The sequence below is a fragment of the Vicugna pacos genome, chromosome 6 (genome assembly GCF_048564905.1).
Source record: "Vicugna pacos chromosome 6, VicPac4, whole genome shotgun sequence".
Taxonomy (NCBI): Eukaryota; Metazoa; Chordata; class Mammalia; order Artiodactyla; family Camelidae; genus Vicugna; species Vicugna pacos.
The window spans coordinates 50,396,234-50,422,155 of NC_132992.1; the positions used below are offsets into that span (position 1 = coordinate 50,396,234).

At 32.6% G+C, this 25,922-nt stretch overlaps 1 protein-coding gene across 2 annotated transcripts in view; it reads right to left on the bottom strand.

The window, feature by feature from the left end:
* MDGA2 (MAM domain containing glycosylphosphatidylinositol anchor 2) overlaps positions 1-25,922 on the bottom strand; it is a 417,841-nt gene that overhangs the window by 235,663 nt on the left and 156,256 nt on the right. For both annotated transcript variants that reach the window (XM_031679006.2, XM_072962999.1), the window contains exon 5: positions 11,241-11,373. In XM_031679006.2, coding sequence (XP_031534866.1) covers positions 11,241-11,271 — 31 coding nt within the window. In that variant the 5' untranslated portion in view covers positions 11,272-11,373. The remainder of the gene's footprint in view (positions 1-11,240; positions 11,374-25,922) is intronic.

Genomic DNA, 25,922 nt, shown 5'->3' on the forward strand with positions numbered 1-25,922 from the left:
CAAAAAAGAACAATCTCAAATAAATAATTTAACCCACCAGCTGAATGAACTAGAAAAAGAAGAACAAAAATTCCAAAAAGGCAGCAGAAGGAAAGAAATTATAAAGATTAGGGATGAAATAAATAAAATACAGGTTAAAAAGACCACAGAAAAAATCAATCAAACCAAAAGCTGGTTTTTTGAAAAAGTAAATAAAATCGACAAACCTCTGGCTAAACTCACAAAGAAGTAAAAAGAGAGAGCACAAATTAGCAAAATAAGAAAGGATAATGGAGAAATTACAACAAATAAAATAGAAATATAGAATATCATATGAGAATATTATGAAAAACTATATGGAAACAAACTGGATAACCTAGAGGAGATGGACAAGTTTCTGGAAACATACTGTCCACCAAGACTGAATCAAGAAGAAACTCACCATTTGAACAAACCGATCACTAGAAATGAAATCAAAATAGCAATTAAAAAACCTCCCTACAGAAAAAAAAGTCCAGGACCAGATGGCTTCACTGGGGAATTCTACCAAACATACAAAGAAGAACTCATACCAGTCCTTCTCAAACTCTTTCAGAAGACTGAAAAGGAGGGAATACTCCCAAACTCATTCTATGAAGCCACCATCACCCTGATACCAAAACCAGGCAAAGACACTTCCAAAAAAGAGAATTATAGGCCAATATCACTGATGAACATAGACACCAAAATCCTCACTAAAATATTAGCAAATAAAATCCAACAACATATAAAAAAGATTATACATCATGACCAAGTGGGGTTCATTCCAGGGACAGAAGGATGGTTCAACACATGCAAATCAATCAATGTAATACATCACATCAACAAGACAAAGGACAAAAACCTCATGACCGTCTCAACAGATGCAGAAAAAGCATTTGATAAAATTCAACACTCACTTATGATAAAAAACTCTCACCAAAGTGGGTATAGAGGGAACATATCTCAACATAATAAAAGCTATATATGACAAACCTACAGTCAGTATAGTACTCAATGGTGAAAAACTCAAAAGCTTCCCACTAAAATCTGGGACAAGACAAGGATGCCCACTATCACCCCTCCTATTCAACATAGTCTTGGAAGTCCTAGCCACAGCAATCAGATAAGAGAGAGAAATAAAAGGGATCCAAGTTGGAAAAGAAGAGGTAAAAGTGTCACTATATGCTGACGACATGTTACTATATATAGAAAACCCTAAAAGGTCCACACAAAAACTACTAGAGCTGATCGAAGAATTCAGCAAGGTAGCAGGTTACAAGATTAACGTTCAAAAATCAGTGGCATTTCTTTACACTAATGATGAATCAACAGAAAAAGAAAATAAAGAAACAATCCCCTTTAAAATAGCACCCAAAGTAATAAAATACTTAGGAATAAATCTAACCAAGGAGGGGAAAGAATTATATACAGAAAAGTATAAACAATTGATGAAGGAAATTAAAGAAGACTTCAAAAAATGGAAAGATAGTCCATGCTCTTGGATTGGAAGAATCAATACTGTTAAAATGGTCACACTGCCCAAGGCCATCTACAGATTTAATGCAATCCCTATCCAATTACCCAGGACATATTTCACAGAACTAGAACAAATCATAATAAAATTTATATGGAACCATCAAAGACCTAGAATTGCCAAAGCATTACTGAAGAGAAAGAAAGAGGCTGGAGGAATAACTCTCCCAGACTTCAGACAATACTATAGAGCTACAGTCATCAAGACAGCATGGTATTGGTACCAAAACAGACATATGGACCAATGGAACAGAATAGAGAGCCCAGAGATGAACCCACAAACTTTTGGTCAACTCATCTTCGACAAAGGAGGCAAGAATATACAATGGAATAAAGACAGTCTCTTCAGCAAATGGTGCTGGGAAAACTGGATGGCAGCATGTAAAGCAATGAAGCTAGAACACTCCCTTACACCATACACAAAAATCAACTCAAAATGGATCAAAGATTTAAACATAAGACAAGATACAATAAACCTCCTAGAGGAAAATATAGGCAAAACATTATCTGACATACATCTCAAAACTTTTCTCCTAGAAGAAATAAAAGCAAGAATAAACAAATAGGACCTACTGAAACTTACAAGCTTCTGCACAGCAAAGGAAACCATAAGTAAAACAAAAAGACAACCTACAGAATGGGAAAAAATTTTTGCAAATGAAACCAACAAAGGCTTGATTTCCAGAATATATAAGCAGCTCATAAGACTCAATAAGAAAAAAATAAACAACCCAATCCAAAAATGGGCAGAAGACCTAAACAAGTAATTCTCCAAGGAAGACATACAAATGATCAAAAAGCACATGAAAAAATGCTCAATATCACTAATTATCAGAGAAATGCAAATCAAAACTATAATGAGGTATCACCTCACACCAATCAGAATGGCCATCATTCAAAAATCCACAAATGACAAATGCTGGAGAGGCTGTGGAGAAAAGGGAATGCTGGTGGGAATGCAGTTTGGTGTAGCCACTGTGGAAAACAGTATGGAGATTCCTCAAAAGACTAGGAATAGACTTACCACATGACCGCTCCTGGGCATGTATCCAGAAGGAACCCTACTTCAGGATGACACCTGCACCCAAATGTTCATAGCAGCATTATTTACAATCGCCAAGACATGGAAACAGCCTAAATGTCCATCAACAGATGACTGGATAAAGAAGAAGTGGTATATTTATACAATGGAATACTACTCAGCCATAAAAAACCGACAACATAATGCCATTTGCAGCAACATGGATGTCCCTGGAGAATGTCATTCTAAGCAAAGTAAGCCAGAAAGAGAAAGAAAAATACCATATGAGAGCGCTCATATGTGGAATCTAAAAACAAACAAACAAACGAACAAACAAAGCATAAATACAAAACAGAAATAGACTCACAGATATAGAATATAAGCTTGTGGTTGCCAAGGGGGTGGGCGGTGGGAAGAGATAGACTGGGATTTCAAAATTGTAGAATAGATAAACAAGATTATTCTGTATAGCACAGGAAAATATATACAAGATCTTATGTTAGCTCACAGAGAAAAAAATGTGACAATGAATATATATATATGTTCATGTATAACTGAAAAATTGTGTTCTACACTGGAATTTGACACAACATTATAAAATGATTATAAATCAATAAAAAACGTTAAAAAAAAGTAATGGGAAAAAAAAAGACTAGTATCATATATGAAGGTAAGCTGCATGGTGGATTAGATCATTAAGTGATCAATGGCACTGGTTTGCCTGAGATTACAGGATGTGAGACTTTCACTGAGTCCAGGAAAAGCTAGGATGGTTGGTAACCCAAAAGATGATCCCTTGATATAATCTATTCTAGGATTTTGCATAAATAAATTATGAGATTAGCTACAAGCATTTATGAAAATTATTGTATCTTCATCCTGAGGTCCAATAATGTACAAACTCAAATTTGTCAATGAATAATCATGGAGGTATTCTAAACCACAAGTTCTAAGTGGCAAGCTCAAAAATCGTAAGAGAAGTCTAAAATGCATTTCCAGCAAACTGAATTATTATTCATAACAACACAATTCTAAGCAGTTTCACTAGAACAATGGAACCTTAACAAGTACTAAGCCAAGTTCTACAAATCCGAAACCTAGAAGTAGTTTAAAATTAAAATTAATCATTCAAGTGGTATACAAATTCTATTGCTTTATTTTAGCATATTCTCACTCAACCTGCTGAAAGAAATATCACATGATTTAAACTTGCATATTCTTAGGAATCACCTTTAAATTGTTTAATTATAATTATAGTCTAGTAGCATTTGAAGAATAACTACATAAAGTTGGGAAAATCTGATTCATGAATTATTCTAGGTGTTTGCTGAAACACATATGATTTGCTATGCTCCAAAGTATTTGGTTAAGTTGTGACATAGCATTTCAAAAATTTAAATCCTTTTTAATAAATATGATAGCACTGCCTTTCATTTGATTAATATTTTTTAATCTTCTGTGCATAGCTATCTACTGTATCTGGGTTATGATGTCTTCTGGGCAAGTCAATGTTTATCAGGGACATTTGTATAAGAACTCACAGTCTAAGAATAACCTTGGATATAATGAACCTGAAAAATTCATTGCTAGGACAACACAATGCACAGGCGTAGAGCTATCCCAGCAACATGCATACTTCCTGTTACTATGGTAATAGAATTTTAGAAAATCTGGGTCACCTTGTTGCTCTGAAAATAGTCTCAGGAAGACCAAAGTTGAAGCCCCGTAATGACCACCGCTTCTGTCCCCAGATTCAATGTGTCCTCATCACCTATATTTTCACATTTAGGAAGCTACATTAGCAAGGATAGGGCATATATAAGCTCACTGACTGTAGGAAATTAGAGAGCACCCAGATGAAGAATATGTTACATATAAACAAAATCACAAGTTTCTTTAATTTTCATTATATATTCTTATCAATTTCACAGAATAATATTTTATATTTCTATTAAACATTTCCACCAGTCATAATTTAGTGATATGCTAGAATATGTATTCATTTCTATAAATTTTTCTGGAAAATATTAGTATTTGATTTAGCCACTGGTAGGAGTAATAGAAGGATGAATTTATTTCAAGATTAGTCAGCAGTGGCTGAAGCTATACCCCATATTCAAGCAAAAATCTAAGGTTCTTGTCATCATCTCAGCATGATTACTGATGATATCAATTTTATTATTTCTTTCTATCATCAAGGTTAACAGCCCAATGATGACTACTATTTATTTTATTTATTATGTGCTGGATATTTTTTAAAAAGTTTTTCATTTAATAGCATTTACAACTTAGAAAATAAATAATGTAGATCTCTGTGTTATCCTCATTTTAGAGAGGGGGGGAAATAACTCCAATTTGAGAAAAACAAAATTTGAACCTTAGATTTTGAATTTCAAATTTCATGCAAGAGGGTTATTTGGAACACCTACTTGTCTATGTGGCTTATCAACAATATTTTAATAATATCTTTTGTATTCTTTTGGTGTCTGTGGTAGTAAATACTGTTGTTTAGAAAATCTGAATTACCAATAATAAAAAAAACTACTAAGGCATTCCTATTCCCAATATTTTAGTACATGAACAGATAAAACATTTTTTTGTTTTCTTCCCCTTTTTTCTTCTGTTTTTTTCTTTTGTTTCACACACTAACTTTTCCATCATAAAAAAGAATATTTAGAAAAACAATCTACAGTTTCACTAATACATCATCTCTATCCATATTTTAATACTTTGTCGATCCTTTTAAAATTTTATGATAATATTATTACAAAAGTGATGACTGTCCCTCACTAAAGTTTCATTTTGCCTTCTTCCTTTAGAACTACTTCCTTCCTAATTCCCCAAAGCTAAGAATACTGGGCCACAAATACTCTCAATAGAGTCCCTACGTTAGATTGAGATTCTGCTGAAGAGTAGACTCTTTTCTTTAAATGGCTGATCCATTTCTTGCCTTGATTTAACATATATTATGAATTTATACCTGAAATTTTAAAAGAAAAGGACTCCTAAATGCAAAGGACATTTTTTAGTTATTTGAAAGTGTTATGACTGGAATGTGTCCCCCTAGCCCTCAAATCTATACATTGAAGCCCTAACTCCCAGGATGACTAAATTTGGAGACAGGGCCTTTAGGGAGGTTAAGTACATTTGAATGAGGTGATAAGGGTGGAACTTTGATATGCTAGAGCTGGTGTCCTTATTAGAGCTGGAAGAAACACCAGAGCTTACTCACTCTTTCCCCCCAAGAACCACAGAGCAAAGGCCACGATGTGAATGTGACTATCTGCATGCCAGGCAAGAGAGGCCTCACCAGAAAATCAACCCTGACTGCACCCTGATCTTGGACTTGTAGCTTCCAGGCTGTGAGAAAATACATTTCTGTTGTTTAAGCCCCCAGTCTGTGATATTCTGTTATGACAACCAAGCGGACTAATATAAAAAGTCATCCTGTTTACACTAAGTATTTTTCACAAATCTGGTCTTTCTTTAAAGCTGTGATTATTGGCAAAACATACATCTAGATTCTAATAAATGGTGGTACTGTTTCTCTAGATGCTGTAGAGTTCACCTAAAAGAAAGAAGTCCAAATATCCATATGGCTAAAGAAGATGCATGAGGTTGGTACTCAGATGCACACAACAGCAGTTTCTACTGCCACTTCCTTTTGCACTTAAAACTATCTATGACAATGAACATACTATTTTACAGGAGGAAGTGTTTATGTCCACACTATTCCTATTATACACAGTTATTCCTATAAAACTCCTATAACTGAAACATTATTTTATTTCTCGTAACAATTAGAAACTTTAATTCCATTCAACATAGAAGAGAACTACCATGGATGGATCACAGCATACAAAAAGTCTTAGACTGGGTCTCAAAGCAATTGCTGAGCATTTATATTTCAACTTCCCTATGGCTTATATAAAATAAGAACTAGATAATAGTTATCTAACATAGGGAACAGAGAAGTTTCGTAACTTGTCTTTTTCTGTGGTAAGATTTATCAAGACAGATTGGAGGAAAAAGGAAGGAGAAAGAAGCAAGACTGAAAGAAAGGAGAGAGGAAGGGAGAGAAGGAAGGAGTATAGGTTTCCTGTATTTTTACAGCCAGTAATACTTTTGCAATGACTTGGTTCCTGGATATAAGGCACATTTAAGGAAGACATCTTAATTCTATAATTTTTATAAATGCTAAATTTGAGCAGACTGAATCAAAGCACCTATGAAATTAAGTAAAATTAGCCACACTTGTCCCATTTCTTTATAGAATTCATCATAACCTCTCAAGCAGGTATAAAATATGTGTTTCATCCTAATATAAATAACATACTTAATTCTTATTTGCCTTTGAAACCATGAGTCATTAGCATATAAACGATTGAAATATATTAAAATAAATTTAATGTTTTATCATAATTTGTATGTGCTCTTATGTTAGAAATATACATAATCTAAGAAATTTTAAATAATTTATAGTTACCATAATTATGATAATTTTAAATATACCTATATTTATTAATATTCTAAATTGACACATTTTAACAGGTTTATTTTAATAAACTATGAAAAATACAGCTAACGTAAGAATTTGCCAATCAAGAGCTAATATTCTTCTTCCAAATGGAAGCAGAAAAACAATCCAATTTTTAGACCTGCTACAGGTTATGCTAATTGGTTAGGGAATACGCATGACAAGAAATAAACAAACATTAATACTTTACGTTTTATAAAATCTGTGAATTATTCATGATAAGGTCTAAGACTGCTAGGTTAGTGTGATAAATAATGACATTTCTGTCACAGATTTTTTTTTCATAGTATGTTAAGTAATCAACATGGGCCAACAAATGATTGGATTCTTCATGGCAGAGATGCAGTTATAAGCTCTACTATAATGCTAATTCATACTGGGAAAGTTAAGAAAACACATTATTGGTAAATCTATAGATGACACTGACTTTTAAAATGAGACCTGACATTTGCTTTTTCAAGCAGTTCTAGAAAATTGATTTTTATTAATGAAAGTTTCCTATTCACAAAATGGAATGGGTTCCTGGAAAACTGATAACAGACATTTTTTTTCCAAAGCAATTATTTACACTTGTTTAAAATATACACATTGCCAGGTCATTCCTCAGAAAGTCTAATTCAGTAGGTATGGAAAGGGCCCAGGAAACCGTCCTCCATGATGCAACTGTCCCACTGCATCATCTTTTAGAAATCCTTGGCCACAGCAGACATAGTTTCCATCTTCACATACTGTATCATTTGGGCATTGTGTAAATCAGGTCAATAGATTGATGGAAATTTAAAAAGTTTATTTGACTATAGAGATGTTAAAATGAAATTCTGTGTGTACCCAAAATACATTTATTAGTCAGTTTTTGGTCTCCATTACAAAAGTATTTCCAAAGTTATACTTTCCTAAATACAATAACAGAGGAGATTAATCAAACATATTACAGTATTTATAATAGAATACCACCCCCCCATAAGTTATACATTTTCCTTGACAATTTGCAAACAAAGAGGTAAAGATATGGGAACTTCATCTCCGTCATTTAGATTTACAAGAGAAAAAACTGAAAGTGCACCTGACTTTCATATTGGTTTTGGCCACAGTGACTCATGATCTTCTTCTGATGTTAGAAAAGCAATGAACTCATTTGTCAGTTTGTAGACCTGTTTGCATGGAGATGCTGAAAGCTTAATTTATTCCTGGTATACTTTGAGAGCTACCTCAATGGCTTCACATATTTGAGATGCACGAACTCGTCCAACAACCAGATGGGAAAAGTGCTGAAGCAAACCTGCTTTGAGTATATGAAGCATCAGGCACATGACATGCCATGTTATATTTTTAAACCCAGTTATTTATCGTAACGTTAAAGCTCATTTTGTAATGACTGTCGATCCAAAATTTTGTGGGATAATTTTTAAATGAGAATAATAGGTTACTTTGTTTGCACAGCCTAGATATACAATATTTTTGCTTGAAAAATAATGGACCAGAAGTCTGGAAGTGATCCCGTGCTCTCCACAAGACAGGTAGCCAAGTTTCTGTTTTCAGATCTGACAATCGTTAAAAATCATCTCAGAAACAAAGTCACCCAGGTGCTTTAAAGACTTCAGGAAGAGGAAAGCCTATCACCTCTCACAGTAATCTTCTCCTTTAACGCTTAGCTAAGGAGTCATTATTTATTCCTAATAAAACTGTGGCTGAGATTTAAGTTCATTTTATTGAACTCCACAAAAAATTTTGAATAGCTAGTCAGTCTCCTATTTAAAAATAACCTTTCAGACATTGGGATCAATTTTGTCCCCAACCCTTGTGAGCTGTGGGATATTGGACAACAATAAAACCATACATTTTTTTAGTATAAAAATATTAAATATAATTTCATTGTACCTCTTAGTCCTTAAAGAATTTTTATTTATGTTTATTTAGTTCATTCTCAAAACAACCCAGTGAGGATACTCTAATTTTGCTACAGGCCAGTATGTCATGTGTCAGGTGACAGGAACACATATGACCAAAAAAAAAAAAAAAAAACGAAGAAGAAGAAGGAAGAAAACCATCTGTTTACATGTCAGTAGTTACAAAGATAAACTGAAATAATAAACATAAAATATTTTAAAATTAATAAAGCACTGCTCAAGTACAAGGCTGTAACATAAGTAGCAATATAACCACTATTATGTTCTTCCTTATTCCAATGGACGGAAGAAATTTTCACACTTACTGAGGTATGGGAAATCAGTCTGGCTTGCATGTGACTTGGCTTGAAATGGAACTCCCTGTCTCATGGCCTGTCAACTTGCATCGTACATCTGCTTTACCCATGAAAAGTAAAGAATGCATTTAAAAATCAACCACGGAGGAACCGTGGTTCAGGCATCCAAACTGGAGCCAGGTGGCCATTGTGGATGACATTTCATACATGTTCCTACGTTACTGAGAACTTGAATTTTCTGAGCTGTATCAGACTAAGGACACCACTGGTTGTTCTCAAAACAACATTTGCAAGTAGCAGCCAGCTGCAGCCTTATGGTCGCAAGGTCTCCTCATGTAACTATGCAACCAATTCAGATCCAAACTAACCCTTGCTTGGCAAACACCCTTACTTCTTACCAGCTCCAATTCTAATTCTTGACATGTGTATTTCAAAAATACGTTAAGGGAACTAAGCAAAACAAAGTTAATTATAGTAATTCACAAAACAGTTCATGCCATGAAGAACAACATAATCGCACCCAGTTCTTACATTAATCCTTGACTTTTATTTCTCAATATCCTATTTCCTCTCTAAGTGAAATGATATTACTAACTTTTATAAGTCATAGGTCCAGTAAGATTTTATATTTCTACGTTTTCTGCAACATAGTTTTCTTCAAGTCCTTCTTATCCTTCCTCATTAAGTCTCTGTTTGCCTGCCACATACTTCTTTTACTTTCCTCTAATGACTTTTATCGGGTGCTTGATAGAGCATTTCTCTAGTTCAAGGCAATTTACCTCTAGCCATAGCTCTATGCCTATCACTGCTGATCCATAATAGAAACACAGTAAGTTTCTGCTGAATAAATGAATGAATAAACAAACGAATGACCTTGCAAAATCTGAACAACTCATTGGAACATATGTTGGTGAATCAAGGTACAAGCACACAATTTTTCATCTTCCCATAAAGTCCTAGGTTTAATCTTTCCACCAGGTGAGCTGGATGGAGTCATTGACTATGAGTTCATTGTCAGAGGAACAAATAAAGTGTGTTCCACATGCTTTATAGACATCAACTTATTAATTCCTTTCTATAACTTTAGGCAACTAAGGCAAAGAAAAGTTAAGTGACTTGCTCAACAAGATCTAAGTGCTAATAAGTGGCAGAACCAGGACCTAAACTAAGGAACACCCAAGTCCACACTCTTCAAGGTTTTTGTTAAAGGGAAAAGTACTTTTAAACTCTTTATTTTAATATAATGATTTTAAAGTAAAAAACTCATATTAATTGCCACTGAAAGATTCTCTAAACCTGTTCAAATTCTAATTTATTAAGGTGATTCTTTACATACAATCATACAAAAGATTATGCACACACTCTCTTTGCTCTTACATTTAGACATTTCTTCTTAATAATGCAATTATTTTGATATTTATATTACTAAACACAGGCTAACTTAAGTTGCAGGCTCGCTCATGTTTTCACATTTTCCACAAAAACACCTTCCTAAAAACCCCTACCTGAAATTACCAATTAGCTTTCTTGATTTGAAACAGAGTAAAAGAAAGGTTCTTTGACTCAGTTTTAGAATCACAAAACACTTTTAGCAATTCAGATCATAAATTTTCATATGAAAAATCCTATATTCCTCAGAAATTTCTTTGAACAGAGTATAGACTGGCTTGTGGTATTTATGAACACATTATTTTAAGGAGCTAATTTTGTATACTATGTAAACAAACATATTACATGGAGCATACTGTAATTAAATTTTACAGTGTCCACTTATCAAAAGTTTTTCAGGTGTCATAGAATTTTCTGGAAAGAAAAGATGCCTTATTCCTACATATACTACAGAAATCATTTGACCTGTACAAAAGCTAAAGAGACATTTTAACCATTAGTAGTGGATAACAGAAATATTCTGAATATTCTTAAAATATTCAGAGGTAGTTCCATACCTGTTTTATTGGAAAGTCTAAATGACACCATCTTATCAGGAATATTGCACACATTCCTCACTGAAGCAATGCAGCTATAATTAGCATAGTCCTGAGGTCGAAGATTCTTTAGTTTTAAGATCTTTGTTTCACCCTGTAAACATAAAAAAGGTCATTAGAAAAAGCCAATGGTAACCAAAATGAATAAATGGATGAATCATGGCATTATATTTAAAATCATATTATCAGAAGATAGCAGATTTTCATTTTTAAGGAAAACACTCTAAATTTAAAGAAAAAGCTATTGCATTTAAAAATCATACTATAATGTGCTTGGACATAAAAACTAACAGACTACAATGAAAATTCATAACATTTTCTTTGCCAACTAGCCTCCTAAGGGGGGAAAAATCTATTTCTGGTAGTAGTTATGCAAATTATTATGCAAAGATCAGAACAGTGTACTTAATAATGGAGTTTATTCAACAAACTCTGTAATCAATGCAGACTTCAACATGAAATGTTACGAAAGAAAGGATTCTGAAGAAGAGCCAATAAATGAAACACTGTTGGTAGAACAAAGTTAATGAAGTCAATCTAATGATAGATAATTAAATTTATATATATCAATATTTTGTGTATTTGGAGCAATGACAGAACATAGATCCAAAACTGCATTAAAAAGCACCCAAGAGTGTTTCTATATTATTATTGTTCTTGTTATTTTATGTTCAGGAATTCAAGGTCTTTCTAGGTTTCCCAGGTAAATCTGCAAACTTGCAGACAGACTCAAATCAGGCTAGAAACAACTTACAAACTCTTGATGAGCCAAAAAAGATTGGGTAAAAATACTGAAATTGTTCAAAAGATAAAAAGAACAAACAACAATTAAAAAAAGAAAAAAACCTCCTGCCCAACTCAAATTAGGTCTCCTGGGATTTCTTTACCATCTAAAGTTATTAACATATCTCTTAAAGTAGTTCCTCTCACTGGTAACTTAACTACAGAGATGGTAAAAAGTACCCTAATGACATCATATTTGGTACAGTGATTTTCAAAATGCTAATTTTTTCCAGATAACATCTGTACAGAACCATGTCTTTCTTTTATATTACTTAAATATCATCATTCAAGTCCTCAAAATTGCAATACTCTCATATAATCTTCAGAAGGATCAGAATACTTAGTGACTTAACACATAAAGACACTGCCTGTTCATTTGCAAAGAAAAGCTTGCCCACACATAGGCTGGCACACAGAGTCTTCCAAATGTTAAATGGATCTCTCTTTCAGTGTGCATGGGCATTTAGCCATAATTCCCTTCATTCATTGTCAAAATTCATTCTTAAAACAGTCAACACCTTTAGCATTTTCCTCAATGAGATAAATAATTATCTTCTATCTTTTAACTTTTCTTTAGGAAAGACATTGTGTTTTTTCTATATAAACAATGCAAATACACCCCACAGAAATATACAGAGTCAGTGTGTGGTTCCCTAACTTATAGTTGAAACATGTTCTCAATGCATTACAGAGTTCTCATTTATATTTATATACTTATATGTTCATATTATTATCTATTATATATACTTATATAATATATACATTATATACATGTATATTCTATATACAATGCATAGAAAAGTGTGCTTAGAAAGCACAGTTGAAAGAACATGAAAGAATCAGTTGACTCAGATAATTGTTAAATGAGATCATACATCTTACTCCTCCGATCTCTGTGACTGTCATTGCTTAGATTTCTTTACTTTCCTTTCTCCTCTCAACACTTAACTGTTGGCATTCTCTGGAATTCTGTTTGTTCCACAGTTACTCACACTTTATAAAATTCCCTTAAGTGATTTTATCCTTGCCGGTGAATCTATACTACACACCCTATATTCCTGTCCCCTCCTCAAGTCTTTTTCCCTGTGCCAGAATTCTCCTTCAGGCTTCAAATGCATATGCCAAATTTTTACCTCAATCTGTCCATTTTGATGTCTCATAGATACCCAAAAGTCAACATATCGTAAAATGAACCTCAAGTCTATTCTTCTAAGTCTACTCTTCCTTCTTTAGTAACAGGAATCTTCGACTTTGAATTATTACCTCTTATTCATATATTCAGTATCTCCATCTCAGTTAGATTCTTTTATTGATCTTTCAACACGTTCACTCTTGAACATTCTTTTACTTCTTTATAAATGTAATGCTCTAAATTTAACATCCAGCTGAGAAATTCCTGATTGTGCTAAGTATAGTTAAGAATCCAAGCAAGAATAATGATCTAGTCTAGAACCAGGACTTTTTTTAACATGCAAATCTGATCATGCCATTTCTCTGCTTAAATCGAATGAATGCCATACAATTGTTCTTGAAAATAAACATAACAGACATTAGTACGACTATCAAATCTGTATGTTAATGATCTGTATTCTCCTTGCTTCCCCAGTCTCCCCTCATTTTCTTAACGCCTTGCACACATCCAGCTTCCTTTGGCCACAGACCCTTTGTACATGCCTGGTTCTTCATCTCTCTATGCCTAATCAGTTTCATTTCATTCTTAAATCTCAACACTCCTCACTTTCACATGTAAGTCCTTCCTTACTTTCTGGAAAAAGAGGAATCCCTTTTTGTAAGATCTGCTTATATCTTTTTATAACACAGTCTCATTTTTTCCCATTTATTTTAGTAATGGATTTATTTTCTGCCATACTCCTCCCCTTGCCAGTAAGACCCTAGAGGGCAGGGATTATGTCTGTCTTGCTCTCAGCAGTATGTTCTAAACACCTAGTGCAGGACCTAGCATAGAAGAGATACTTTTAAAATTAATACTTTTTCAATTAAAAATACTGTAACTATCTATCCTTCACTACTAAGGGCTTTTCTTTTTACACATTTATTTCTCCAGAATTTACGATCTGTTTGGCACCTGATATGAACTCAGTAGATGTTAATATATATTATATTATATCATATTATATATTATATCATATTATATATGTTATATATATTATAATATTATATATGTTAATATATAAATCAATAGATGTCAATATTCTAAAAGCAATCATGCAGTGATATCAATTCTCAAATATATACAAAGGATGAGCAGTGTCATTTAGATGCATATTTAATAAGAAAGTATCTTTATTCACATAGAATTAATTACATTCTGCCAGTATTTCTTGTTTCTGTTTCCAGTGATAAATTATTTTTTAATCCATATTTTCTGGATACTGTTTCAATATTCCACTGAAACTGTATCTACTAAAGTTATTAATGATGCTCTTTTGCTAAAATTCAATAAATCTTAATTTCTATACTTCTCTGCTTATTTCTAACACTTTAGATTACCCTCGCTACTTTGACAGCTCCTCTCATGTAGGTAAAGAATTATAAATATAATAATTTAGACACTTCTTGATTATATTCTATTTCATTTTCTATGTACAAATTTTAGCCTGCAATCATCTACTAATATTATTTCCTAGTGCAATCTGATCTATTATCATGGCTTCAATTGGCATCTATGGATAGATACCTGACAAATTTCTAAGCAAAAAAAAAAAAAGGAAAAAAAATCACACTTGAAAAAAATCACCAGAAGTATTGCAATTAATGAAACCTTGCTTTTCTAAATTATTCCTGTCCTTTTAGTTGCAATGTTTGCTAACCATTACAGTCTTGCACTTGAATTTTTGCCCCCACATGGATCTCTTAACATAATCTATCCTGGTTTTCTAATTCGTTTTTACCATTCTTTTTATTATTACTTTCATTTATTGACTTCTATTCTTCCTGCATTACAGCCCTCTTAACCCTCCAAAAGCCACTTCATACTTGACCCACAAACAAATTAGAATCGTCTCTTCTGTTTCTAGATCATTTTTTTTCTCTTAGATTTCCCCTTGACTTCTCTGTGCAAATCCTCTCCCATCATCTCTTTCTGTAGTACCTCTGACCTCTAACCTCGTGTTGTGTTCTTTGATAACTGCCTGATGAGGATTTTCATCAGTAAGACGTACAATGCTACATCAAACTCAACGAGTTCACTGCTCCACTGATACTCACTGCACCACCTTATGTAAGTTATCTCTTCTGATGTTGTGCTACTTTTAATGATCACCACTATCATTCTCCCAATAATCCAGGCTCAGAACTCATTTCATCATTCACCATTCACTGTTTCTCATTATCCCACATTCAATGACATCGAGTGCTTTAGATTATTCTTTAGTTTTTCTTTTACAAATGACCTTTGCTTTTCAATCTGTAGGCATGATACTTGCTTTAGTTCCTCATCAAACATTCGTTTAACAAATATGGCTTGGTAATGTACTGCCTACTATCGAGGACTGCCACTCTCCTTCATCTCTAATCATTCTGCCTGCTGCCACCATACATGCCTTCACCATGTCATTTTCATGCCAGAAAACTCTAAACAGCTCTCCTACTCCAAAAGGCCACTTCAAAAACCTTTAGTGTGTCCTTTAAGACTCTATGCAGTCTAAGAAAAAATTCTTTTTTCTTGTAACTCTCAGATTAGTTTATTTATTATTTTTATTAATTTATTATTTATCCCTATCAAGTTAGTTTTATCAATATTTTGAGGTGTCTTTTTATCATTTCAAACTCTGCTGTTTTTTTTTTTTTAAAGAAAACTACCCCTTGATATGAATCGCTTCCTATTCCTATCTAAACTGACGTGCAGTGCAGTTCAAAAAAAAACAAAACTATCTTTCTTGACCTTTTCAGTTAGAAATAAATTCTCTTCCTTTGGAACTTTTACTGCATTTTTATATCAAGATATCTATTTATAACTCACTATTTAGTATTGGGTTATGAGTTATCATTCAGTGTGTTAACCTATGTTCTTTAATTGAATCATAGACCTCTAGGCACAGAGTCATCTTATATCTCTCATAACACCTAATAGGGAGCCTTTTACATCCATTGCTTAATAAATATTTCTTGATTGACAGGATGTACTTAAATTTTGGCCTTCCCACTTATCATATTCTATAAGAAGTAATGTGGTCATAAAATGTAATCATAATGACTTTTAAAAATAAGAGGTACAAAAATATAAAATTTATAAAAATTAGACTTCATTCCACTGTGCACTCTGTCCTTCGCTTATGACACTATATTTCTTGTATCATTCTCATTACTTTCTCATTTCTCTGCCCTTTCTATGATACTTGCCACATTAATAATCAATTGGAAACTGGCTAATTCTTTCTCTGTAATTTTTCTGCAGTTAAATATTTTCACTTGGACTACTAGAATAGATGCATGGTCAACTCTTCTGCTCCTCCCTATATTTTGTAAAAACAAATAAAAATTGTATCAGAGAAAGTCAATTCTTTCAAATTCTTTCAAATGTTATGCCACATTTCGTGTCTATCAAATTTTAAGAGATAGAAGCTGCTTGACTTAAAATTAACTACAACCATAGAGGAGGTGCTCAAGTTCTGTTTCTTGAGCTTCATACTGCTAAAAGGAACATGTCTGTATAAAAACACATCAAGCTATAAACTTATGTTTCATGTACTTTTCTATATGTATTTAACATTTTAATGAAAAACGCTTATATAAAATTAACTGTTGCATTATTTCAATGAACAGATAATCATATAATGCATACTCTATTCAAAGCACTATCCAAATGTGGGGAACACAGTGAAAAATACAGCAGAATTTACATGTTTGAAACAATAAATATTTAAATAAAGACAGAGAGTGATTTTTAAACTATTTAAACACTGTCAAGTAAATCAAACAAGGTATATGACAGAGAGATGGAAATGTGGTAAGATATTTTGGATACGACATTCTGAGGGGCATCTCTAAGGCATCTGAGCTGAAACTTGAATGACTAGAAGGATGTTTGAAAGATGAGTGATACATTATGATACATGAATACAGGGAACCACAACTGACGAGACCCTGACTCGGTGGTAAGGTTGACCTGTTGGAGGGTTAGATAGGAAATCAGTGTGGCTGGAGTGTAGAGCAGTGAAGAGCACTGAATAATAATATCAAGTTTCAGAGCTTGGAAGAGGCCAGACTAGAAGGGCTGTGAGAGTAGGTTTTGATTTATCCTAACACGACTTACTCTGTGTTTAATGTCACTTAACTCATCTACCTGATTTTTTTTTTTTTACCAAAACTTGCCTTCTCTTGGAAGGCAAATATTTCTTGGAAATATTTTAAATATGATTTCTACCCACCATAATTGTTACCCATCAAAAAACATATGCCCTTTCAGTTATTGTGACTATTTCCAGACAGCCATTATTTCAAGAAAGAGTTTTCAAGCTAAAAACTCCTCTCTGAGACAGTCTCTAAAAGTGTGTTTCCCTATGTGCTTTCTGTTTTCTGGGTTAATATCTTCTGTCTATTTATATCGGTTGTATTTGTTGATATGTTTACAAATGTTTCCTGTCATTTACATCATATATTCATATTAATACTGCCTTTTCCATTATATAAAACACCACCATTTTAAATTTCATCCCTGCTATTACTGAAGTATTTTGCATGTTATCAACTCAGTCAAGGTTACCGACAAGAAAAGAATAGAGTTAACTCATTGTCCTGCACATAATAAGTTTTCAGTAAACATTTCTGAACCATATTGACACTAATAGTAGTAGTGTGAATAAAAAAATTCTTAACATTAATGTAAGCTGATAGATAGGTTTAAGAGGTTGAGTTAAGGGCCATCCACAAAAGAATAGAACAGCCAATTATCAACAAGGGACTGTCAATGGGAAGTAAATCCCAAGGGAATATATAAAACAACATCAAGTACATCTAAACCAATAGCAATGAAGCCAGAGCCATTAAAATACAGAGATAATTTCTGAAACGGATGTATTCTTGAAATATTTTATATACCTAAGTTTTTGTGGTTAGAAATGCTACTGATGTTTATTTTATCCAAAAGTAAATAATTGGGTAGTGACTTTGAGATTTTAAGGCTTAAACAGTCTTATCTTTGAGATGATTCCCACTCTTTAAAAATCAGTAGCTATGGTCCAATAAATAGAATTGTTTTTCACAGCATATCCTAGTTAATGTTAATGAAGAACAGAGCAGCAAGTGGCCACATGAGAAGGACAAAGAGAAGGAATAACTTTCACTGTGAATTCTAGATCCACAATTTCCCAAGGTTCAGCTGTTATATGATTGGAGAATTGTTTTGGATGAACTAAGATAATTTACAGGAATTATAGTCAAGAAACAAGTTTCCAAGATGTTTGAACCTATAGGACATCTAGGTTAATATGTAAGATTACTTTATGTAGCATGTCAAAGAGAGACGGGGGCTAATACAGACAAAAATCTATAAAACGAATGTGGAAAATAACAGGCAGAATTAAGAAAGAAAATGAATCTTACTCACTTAATTCACCACATTCAGGAAAAATAAAAGCATTCAGGCTGACTCTTTTCCTCTCAGTAAACAACTCCCAAAGCTCAGAATATTAAAAAAAATCATAATGTGTAACAAAATTGAGAGTATATAATATACATGTGTGCATATATTTATGCTATCAAATGGCACGTATGTATACTTATGAATATATATTTTCAAAGATTTAGACTTTACTACTGACTACTGTTTCATCACATAATATTAATATTAATTTGTTGATCATATAACTTTGATATTCTGTGATGCTGGAAGGTTTTCTGCATGTGAATTTTCATGATTTTTAAAAAGGGATTTTCAGTTGATTATTGTCTAATTGCATAATTAGTCTAATAGCCTAATTATAACTAATTATATAATTGATGCAAATACATTAAGTCTTGTAATTAATTAGATGGTGTAATTACAATACACAAGATGATGTCATGAACATCTTTACAAAAATTCCAGAAAAATAGCAACAGTATGTGTAGCTTGTAAAATTTAAATACATATTTCTTTATTATTTACAAAATTACTTGAAACATCTATATTTAAACTTTAAAATATATGTATATATTTATTTTTAATTAAAAGAAATGAAGGGAAGGTATTCTATACATTAGTCAGTGGCCCTTACCAATGGTGACACTGTCTGGTGAAATAATACCCATAGCCTAAAGAAGTATTTCTATTTTACTTACAAAAGGAATTGGAACTTTAATATTTACTTTCAGATATAAGTAAAAAAAAATAAAACCTTTCAATTAACACTCATTTTGTAGCTCTAATGACTAATTTATTAAAAACTTATAAATAAATAATAATATATGCTAGTAGGCCTCTTCAGTATTAAATGAGTGGAAGTATGAAAAGCATGATTATCCTCATAGACTTATATGCTTATTAATTTATATCAGCCTCAGCAACATAGACCAACTTCATTCTGGAAACATGATCTATAAAAAGGTGTAAGCAAGATTTTGTCTTTCCAAGGATGGTGAAATACATATTCAAATTGACATAGTTATCGACATAGCATGAATGTGCATGTGGGATAAATATAACTCATTATCTTAGAAATCCTGTTTTATTAAAAATAAGACATTGTTATTGAATAGCAAAATATAACATCTTTAAAAGAAATTTAAATTTCTGATATTAAAAATAAGTAGACTTATGACTTGTCATTTGAATCCTTCCACAAAATAGTCCCAATAGACCTTCCCAGCATTACAGTTCACTGTTACCCACATACACCAATTATTATTACAGCCAACCAGAGACAGTCAGTTCTTGAAGATATTGTCTTACTTCTGTATAATGCACATGCTATGCCTTTCCATCTTAAATGCTCTCCCCACAGCAGTATTGGGTGCCTCTATTTTGACAACAAATTTTTAATTTGTATCATAATCACTGTTTCTTTGGCATCTCCCCATACATATATATCAACAGAGTTAGAGGAGGAGCCTTGCCTAGTAACCTCTATATCTCTGGCAGAGAGTTGCCCATATCTTGCACAAAACAGATCTCAGTCATTTTAACTGGATCTTATTTAAACTGTGAGGCCACAGAGGCCATAGGATCTATGGAAATAAATTAAAACATTATTGAAGTGCTCCAATATAAAAAAAGCTAAAATGAACATTTTTTTCATAGTAAAGTACACATGACTGAGGGAGGGTGTAGCTCTGTGGTAGAGCGCATGTTTAGCGTGCACAAGGTCCTGGGTTCAATCCCCGGTACCTCCTTTAAAAACTAAACTAAAATAAAATAAAGTACACATGACAATTGATGGGAAACAACAATCCAAGAAATCAATAACATCTAAGAAATACATATACATACACACTAGCACAATAAGCAAAAGAAAAAGTAAACACCATTCCTATCTCACTATAAATGGCAAAGCCATTACAGGAAGGAAAAAAAAATTGTCAACCTTAGAAAGCATTTCAAGGATACAAAACAAAATTAAATTTAAATCTAAAGCAAATATGACATTGCAACTGCTGGCCCTTTGATAATAAAAAATAAAATAAAGCAAATATGAAATGTAGATCAAATAATTGATGCCTTTAATTCAATAACACAATTCTAAATAGCTACTTAGAAATGTTAGGGTTACCTTTTAATATAGAGAACAACAACTAGATATGATAACTTTGTAAATTAGAATCTACATAAAAATTATGTTTTATTATTGTAAAAATAAAGACCACAAGCTAAGTCCATTGTGTTTGCACTGCTGGGCAACCATATTCACAGTACTTACAAATTTCCAAGGCAGCTAGAAGCTACTAATGAGTAGCTGTCTTCAAGTAGGTTCATGGGTAAAAATATTCTTTACATTATTTTTGTCAATATTATAAATTTGTGCCCTGGAGGCTAGAATCAGTCCTGGAATTCTCAAAATACTAATTCTAATTTTTCAGAACTTTCAGAGAAATCTTGCTCATTCCATAACTTCCTATATTTGAAATTATATAAGACTAGTAATGTTATCATATGTATCACCCCCTCCAAAAGAAACTGTGGGTTTAAGTACAGTTTCAAAATGGCAGCCCAGGGGGCTAAACATAGAACTCTGGCAGCAGCAGGTGGTGTATTGTTTTCTAAAAAGTGGGCATGAGCAACAAGCCTCACCAGTTCTTGTTTTCACACTACCAGACAGACCACATATTTATGTTGTCATACTGTTTCAGAAGGCATTTGCACTTGTGTTTCCTGCACAAAAGTAAACTTACTATGGCCCATTGAAAAAGAAACTTGGATTCAGGTGGATATATACACCTAGCTACCTTGCCCTGAGAGTTAATTTATTTACGAGAAACTCTAGAGAATTTCTTTAGTATATGACTAGCTTCCTATGTATTTATGATAAACACACATATACACAAAAATACACAAAGCAGTATTTTAAAAGTTGCTAAACCTAAATAAAACTATTATTGGAAAATCTTGCATATGTTCTCAAATTATTGATAAAGCAATACTACACATGACAGAGAGGTAAAATCCAGATGGAGGGCATCAGATTTTTCTTTGATTATAACATATTGCCAATATCAATCGTCCTCAGTTCAATAATCTTGATATCAGTCCTCTCAAACTGATCTACAGATTGCACAAAACTTCACTCAAAATTTCATCAGACTTTCTACAAAAATCGATAAGATGATCCTAAAATTTAAGTGGAAATACAAAGAAGCTAAAACATTGAAAACAATTTTGAAAAAGATGAACATGGTTGAGGGACTTATTCTTTCTGATTTCATGACTTACTATAAAGCTACAGTAATTAAGTCAGTATGGTCTTTGCACAAAGACAGACATTTAAATCAGTGGGACAGAATAAACAGTTTAGAAATACACTGTAATATATAGGACCAATTGATTTTCAATTTAAGTGCCAAGGAAATTCAGTGATGAAAGAATGATCTTTTCAATAAATGATGCCAGAACACATGTATATCCACTTGCAAAAAATGAACCTCAGATATTCCCACACATATAAGTTAACTCAAAATGGAAAAAGGATATATATTAGTAAATTTAAGTGGATAATGATTGTTTCAAAGAATAAAATAATATTGTGTTGATTTAAAATATTAGAACAAATAATATAAAGTACAAAAAAGGTAAACACTGCTGAAATATTCTAAGGTTCTATCATTACTGAGGAAGTGGTAAAGTAATAACCAAGGATGTGGGGTATAATTTTTAAGGCAGTCAATAAAAGCTATTAAGATAACTTAAATCTATTAGTTAAATAGATGACAAAATGGAATAATTAAAAATATCTCACAGATTCGAAAGAAGGCAAGAAAAGAAGTAAAATAAAACAAGTGGGTCATACAGTGAAAAATAGATAACAGTCATTGAATTAAATGTACTAAAACTTAAGATAGTCCCACTAGATTAAAACAACAAAAATCTATATTCTGGTTACAAGTGACATATTGTAAATATAAAGATACAGAAAGTTTGAGAATAAAAGAGATGAATATTTATCACTCTCCTCTACCCCTAAGAAATCCCACTAGCTGAAAGAAAGCCTTCAGTAGTTAAATGAATGACAGGCAAAACAGATTTAAGGAAAAAACACTGCTAGTGGTAAAAAAAAGAACATCTGAATGATAACCTACCAGGAAGATACAGTATCAGAAAGATACACTCAGATAATCCACTAGGAAGACACAATGACTCTAAGTCTGTATATATTAATAATACACCTTCAAAATATATACAGCAAAAATTGACAAAAATAAAGAAAAAAGAGACAAATCCACAGCCATAGTAAGAAACATTAAGTAACCATTCTCAATAGCTTTTAGAACAGCAGGTGCAAAAATTAGGGACTATGTAGAATAACTGAACAACACAAGTAACTATTGTGACCAACTGAAACCCAACAATTTTGGAATGTACATTTTTTAGGGTGCTCAAGGATCATTCACGAAAGTACACCATAAGCAAGTACTCCATGCAAGCCTCAATTGCTAAAGATTGAAATTATTCAGATTGTAATGCTTTCTAACCCAGTGAAATCAGATTAGAAGTCAATTTAAAATTATAACAAGAAAAGCATCTGTTATTATTTTGGGGAATTAAATACATTAAAAAGGATTTAATTATAATATTCTCATTCACATTTCACTAAGCTTTCTTTAGTATATAAAGAGGCATGAAGTTACACGAAGTGTTTCCGGGGTTACTAATAAGTAAATTTTAACTATTCCATAGTTTCAAATACAGACATCTCCATGGGAATATTGGCTCAACATACTTATTGAGAATATTCCATGTGTCTGGCACCTTTGAGCTGTTGAAAAGACTAAGTCACTATAATTATTATGTCCACATACACAAAATAATTTGATAGTTTCAGTGTTATAAGGAAAAAACAAACAAACAAAAAAACACCCTGGATATTAGTAAAGATAACTGTGGAAGGGAAGATATGTTACTTCAGATAGATCTGTCAGGGAAAGCCTTCCTCAGGTGATGAGTCCTTGGTTTAAGAAGACCTGGCCATATTATCTGAGTAAACAACGTTCCATGTGGAGGGAGCAACCACATGCAGACCCTAGGCATGTCTAGGGAGGGCATGACCAGGGCAGTGAATAAGGTACAGGAGATTTTAGATAAGGGAGAGCAGCACAAGGCAGAACAAGGTCAAACATGGTCTCGCAGGCCACGATTCTCATTTCAACTTATTCTAAACATTGAGAAGCCGCTGGAGGGATTAGAACAGGAAAAAACAATTTACACTTTTAAATGATCACTCAGAAGATTGGAGGTTTCTGTAATAAAGCATGACAGCCAGTTGGGAACTTACTGCTGTATTCCATGGAGAGATAACAGAAGTCATGTGACATGGCTGGACCTGTGGATATCAGGCCCATGTGCCGTATACCAACATGTGTGGTAGGAAGAAAAACCACTGATAACATTTTGTCTATGAGAAAGCCAACATTCTCTGTGGTTATGAGAACTGAACTTTCCATGTGCTGCTGTTTGAGAGTTTCTATCAGTCTGGTCTACAAAATAGGTTTAATATGAACAAATTAAGTACATATATAACATAAAAGTACTGAAGTATTTCTTGCTTATACATATTTCTTAGGACAGATACAAACCCATAGCCATTTAAAAAGGAGCGATACACAACATAATCAAGTAACCAAAGGCAGGAAAGGCATCTTTAAATAGGAAGCATAACTACTTGTTATTGGCAATTATCAACCACAGCAGGTGAATCCAGAACACAGAATTGCGAGAAAAGTGTGTTTCTTAAACTTTTTAAAAGAATTAATTCAGAAGGTCCAAGCAGCAGTTAACAAGCATAGCAAAACATAGAGGAAGCATGCGTTACAGCAACCTACAGGTTAATAGTCATATCAAAAGAAGTATCGGTATTGAAATTAAAACGCTGTTGGTCTCATACAAGAATGGGGAAAGAAAAAAAAAGAAAGAGAAAATAAAAGCTACTTTTAAAAGGCAGAATCAACAGCTACTAATTTGAGAGCTCTTGTAAGATGGATATTTTAAGAGCTGCTCACATAGAAACAGCCACAAATTCAAAAGAATGAATGAAAAGTTTGATCGTGCTTATTTAATAACTTTAAAACAAATCTCTAATTATTCTGAAAGTTGTATACTTGTACAGTTTCCTCCAAATTTGGACAAGGCCCATGTGTTCATTTCCAAGTGATGAGACAGTTCAGCAGGTAAAAAAATGCCTGCAGTGATGCCTCACCTAGTGAACAGGTGTTTAGAATTGTCTCAGTAACTGTAAACACTATCATGTCAAACTAGAAATTATGTTTTTTACATTTTAACAATGTCTATATTTTAAAAGAAATTGACAATAGAAGAATAAAATAAATGATAGAAGATCATTTATCTGAAGTTCTAAACCTTAAAGACATCCAAGCAACTAAATACTGTTAACAAATTTTTTAAGTTATTTTGTAACTAAAAAAAAAAAAAGATTTTAGAAAAATTAAAGAATGAATTGCTGTATTTATTAAGTGTTATATATAATGATGAAAAATGGGATGCTGGGACATTTATAAACTTAGGATTACATTATATGATTAGAGAGTTAAAATGTGAAACTTGTAATAATCTTTAACATGCCAAACTAGAATATTTACAGTATTTAAATTTGGTTGTATAGTTCCCTAATTAAGGGTATACGATGTCTCAACACTTTAACAATGTAGTCAAATTCCTGTTTATCTTGCTGCCTATACAATTAAAAACAATTCATGCTCACAATTATTTTGAACATTTTTCTAAGTACAGTTTTTTATTTAAAACTTTTCCTTTGTTAATTAGGTTTGTGTTCCTTTCTGGTCATAAAAACACTTTATAATAACAGCATTCAAATATTCCTACAATTTCAATGTCTCAAGAATTATTAATTTTTCCTCTCAATACATTACAGAAGTGTATCCCATATTATATTCACTCTATGTAAAATTAAATCAATTTTTCTTTTTAATAAATTTTAATGACTTAGGTATTTCAGTTTTTACATAATTAAGGTTTAATTCTTAAACTAAGTCAAAACCAAAAATGAACAAAGAAAATTAGATTTTTTCCCCCAAACCAAAATCAAATAAATTTCAAGCAGATTTCTTCATTCCTTTATGTATTTAGCATTACATGGGGCAATCAAAATCTCTTCTTTAAAGAAATACTTTCCACAAAAAAAGCAGAGAGCAAATGTATAATTATGTAGCTTAGAGTGAAACCTAGGCAAACCTATG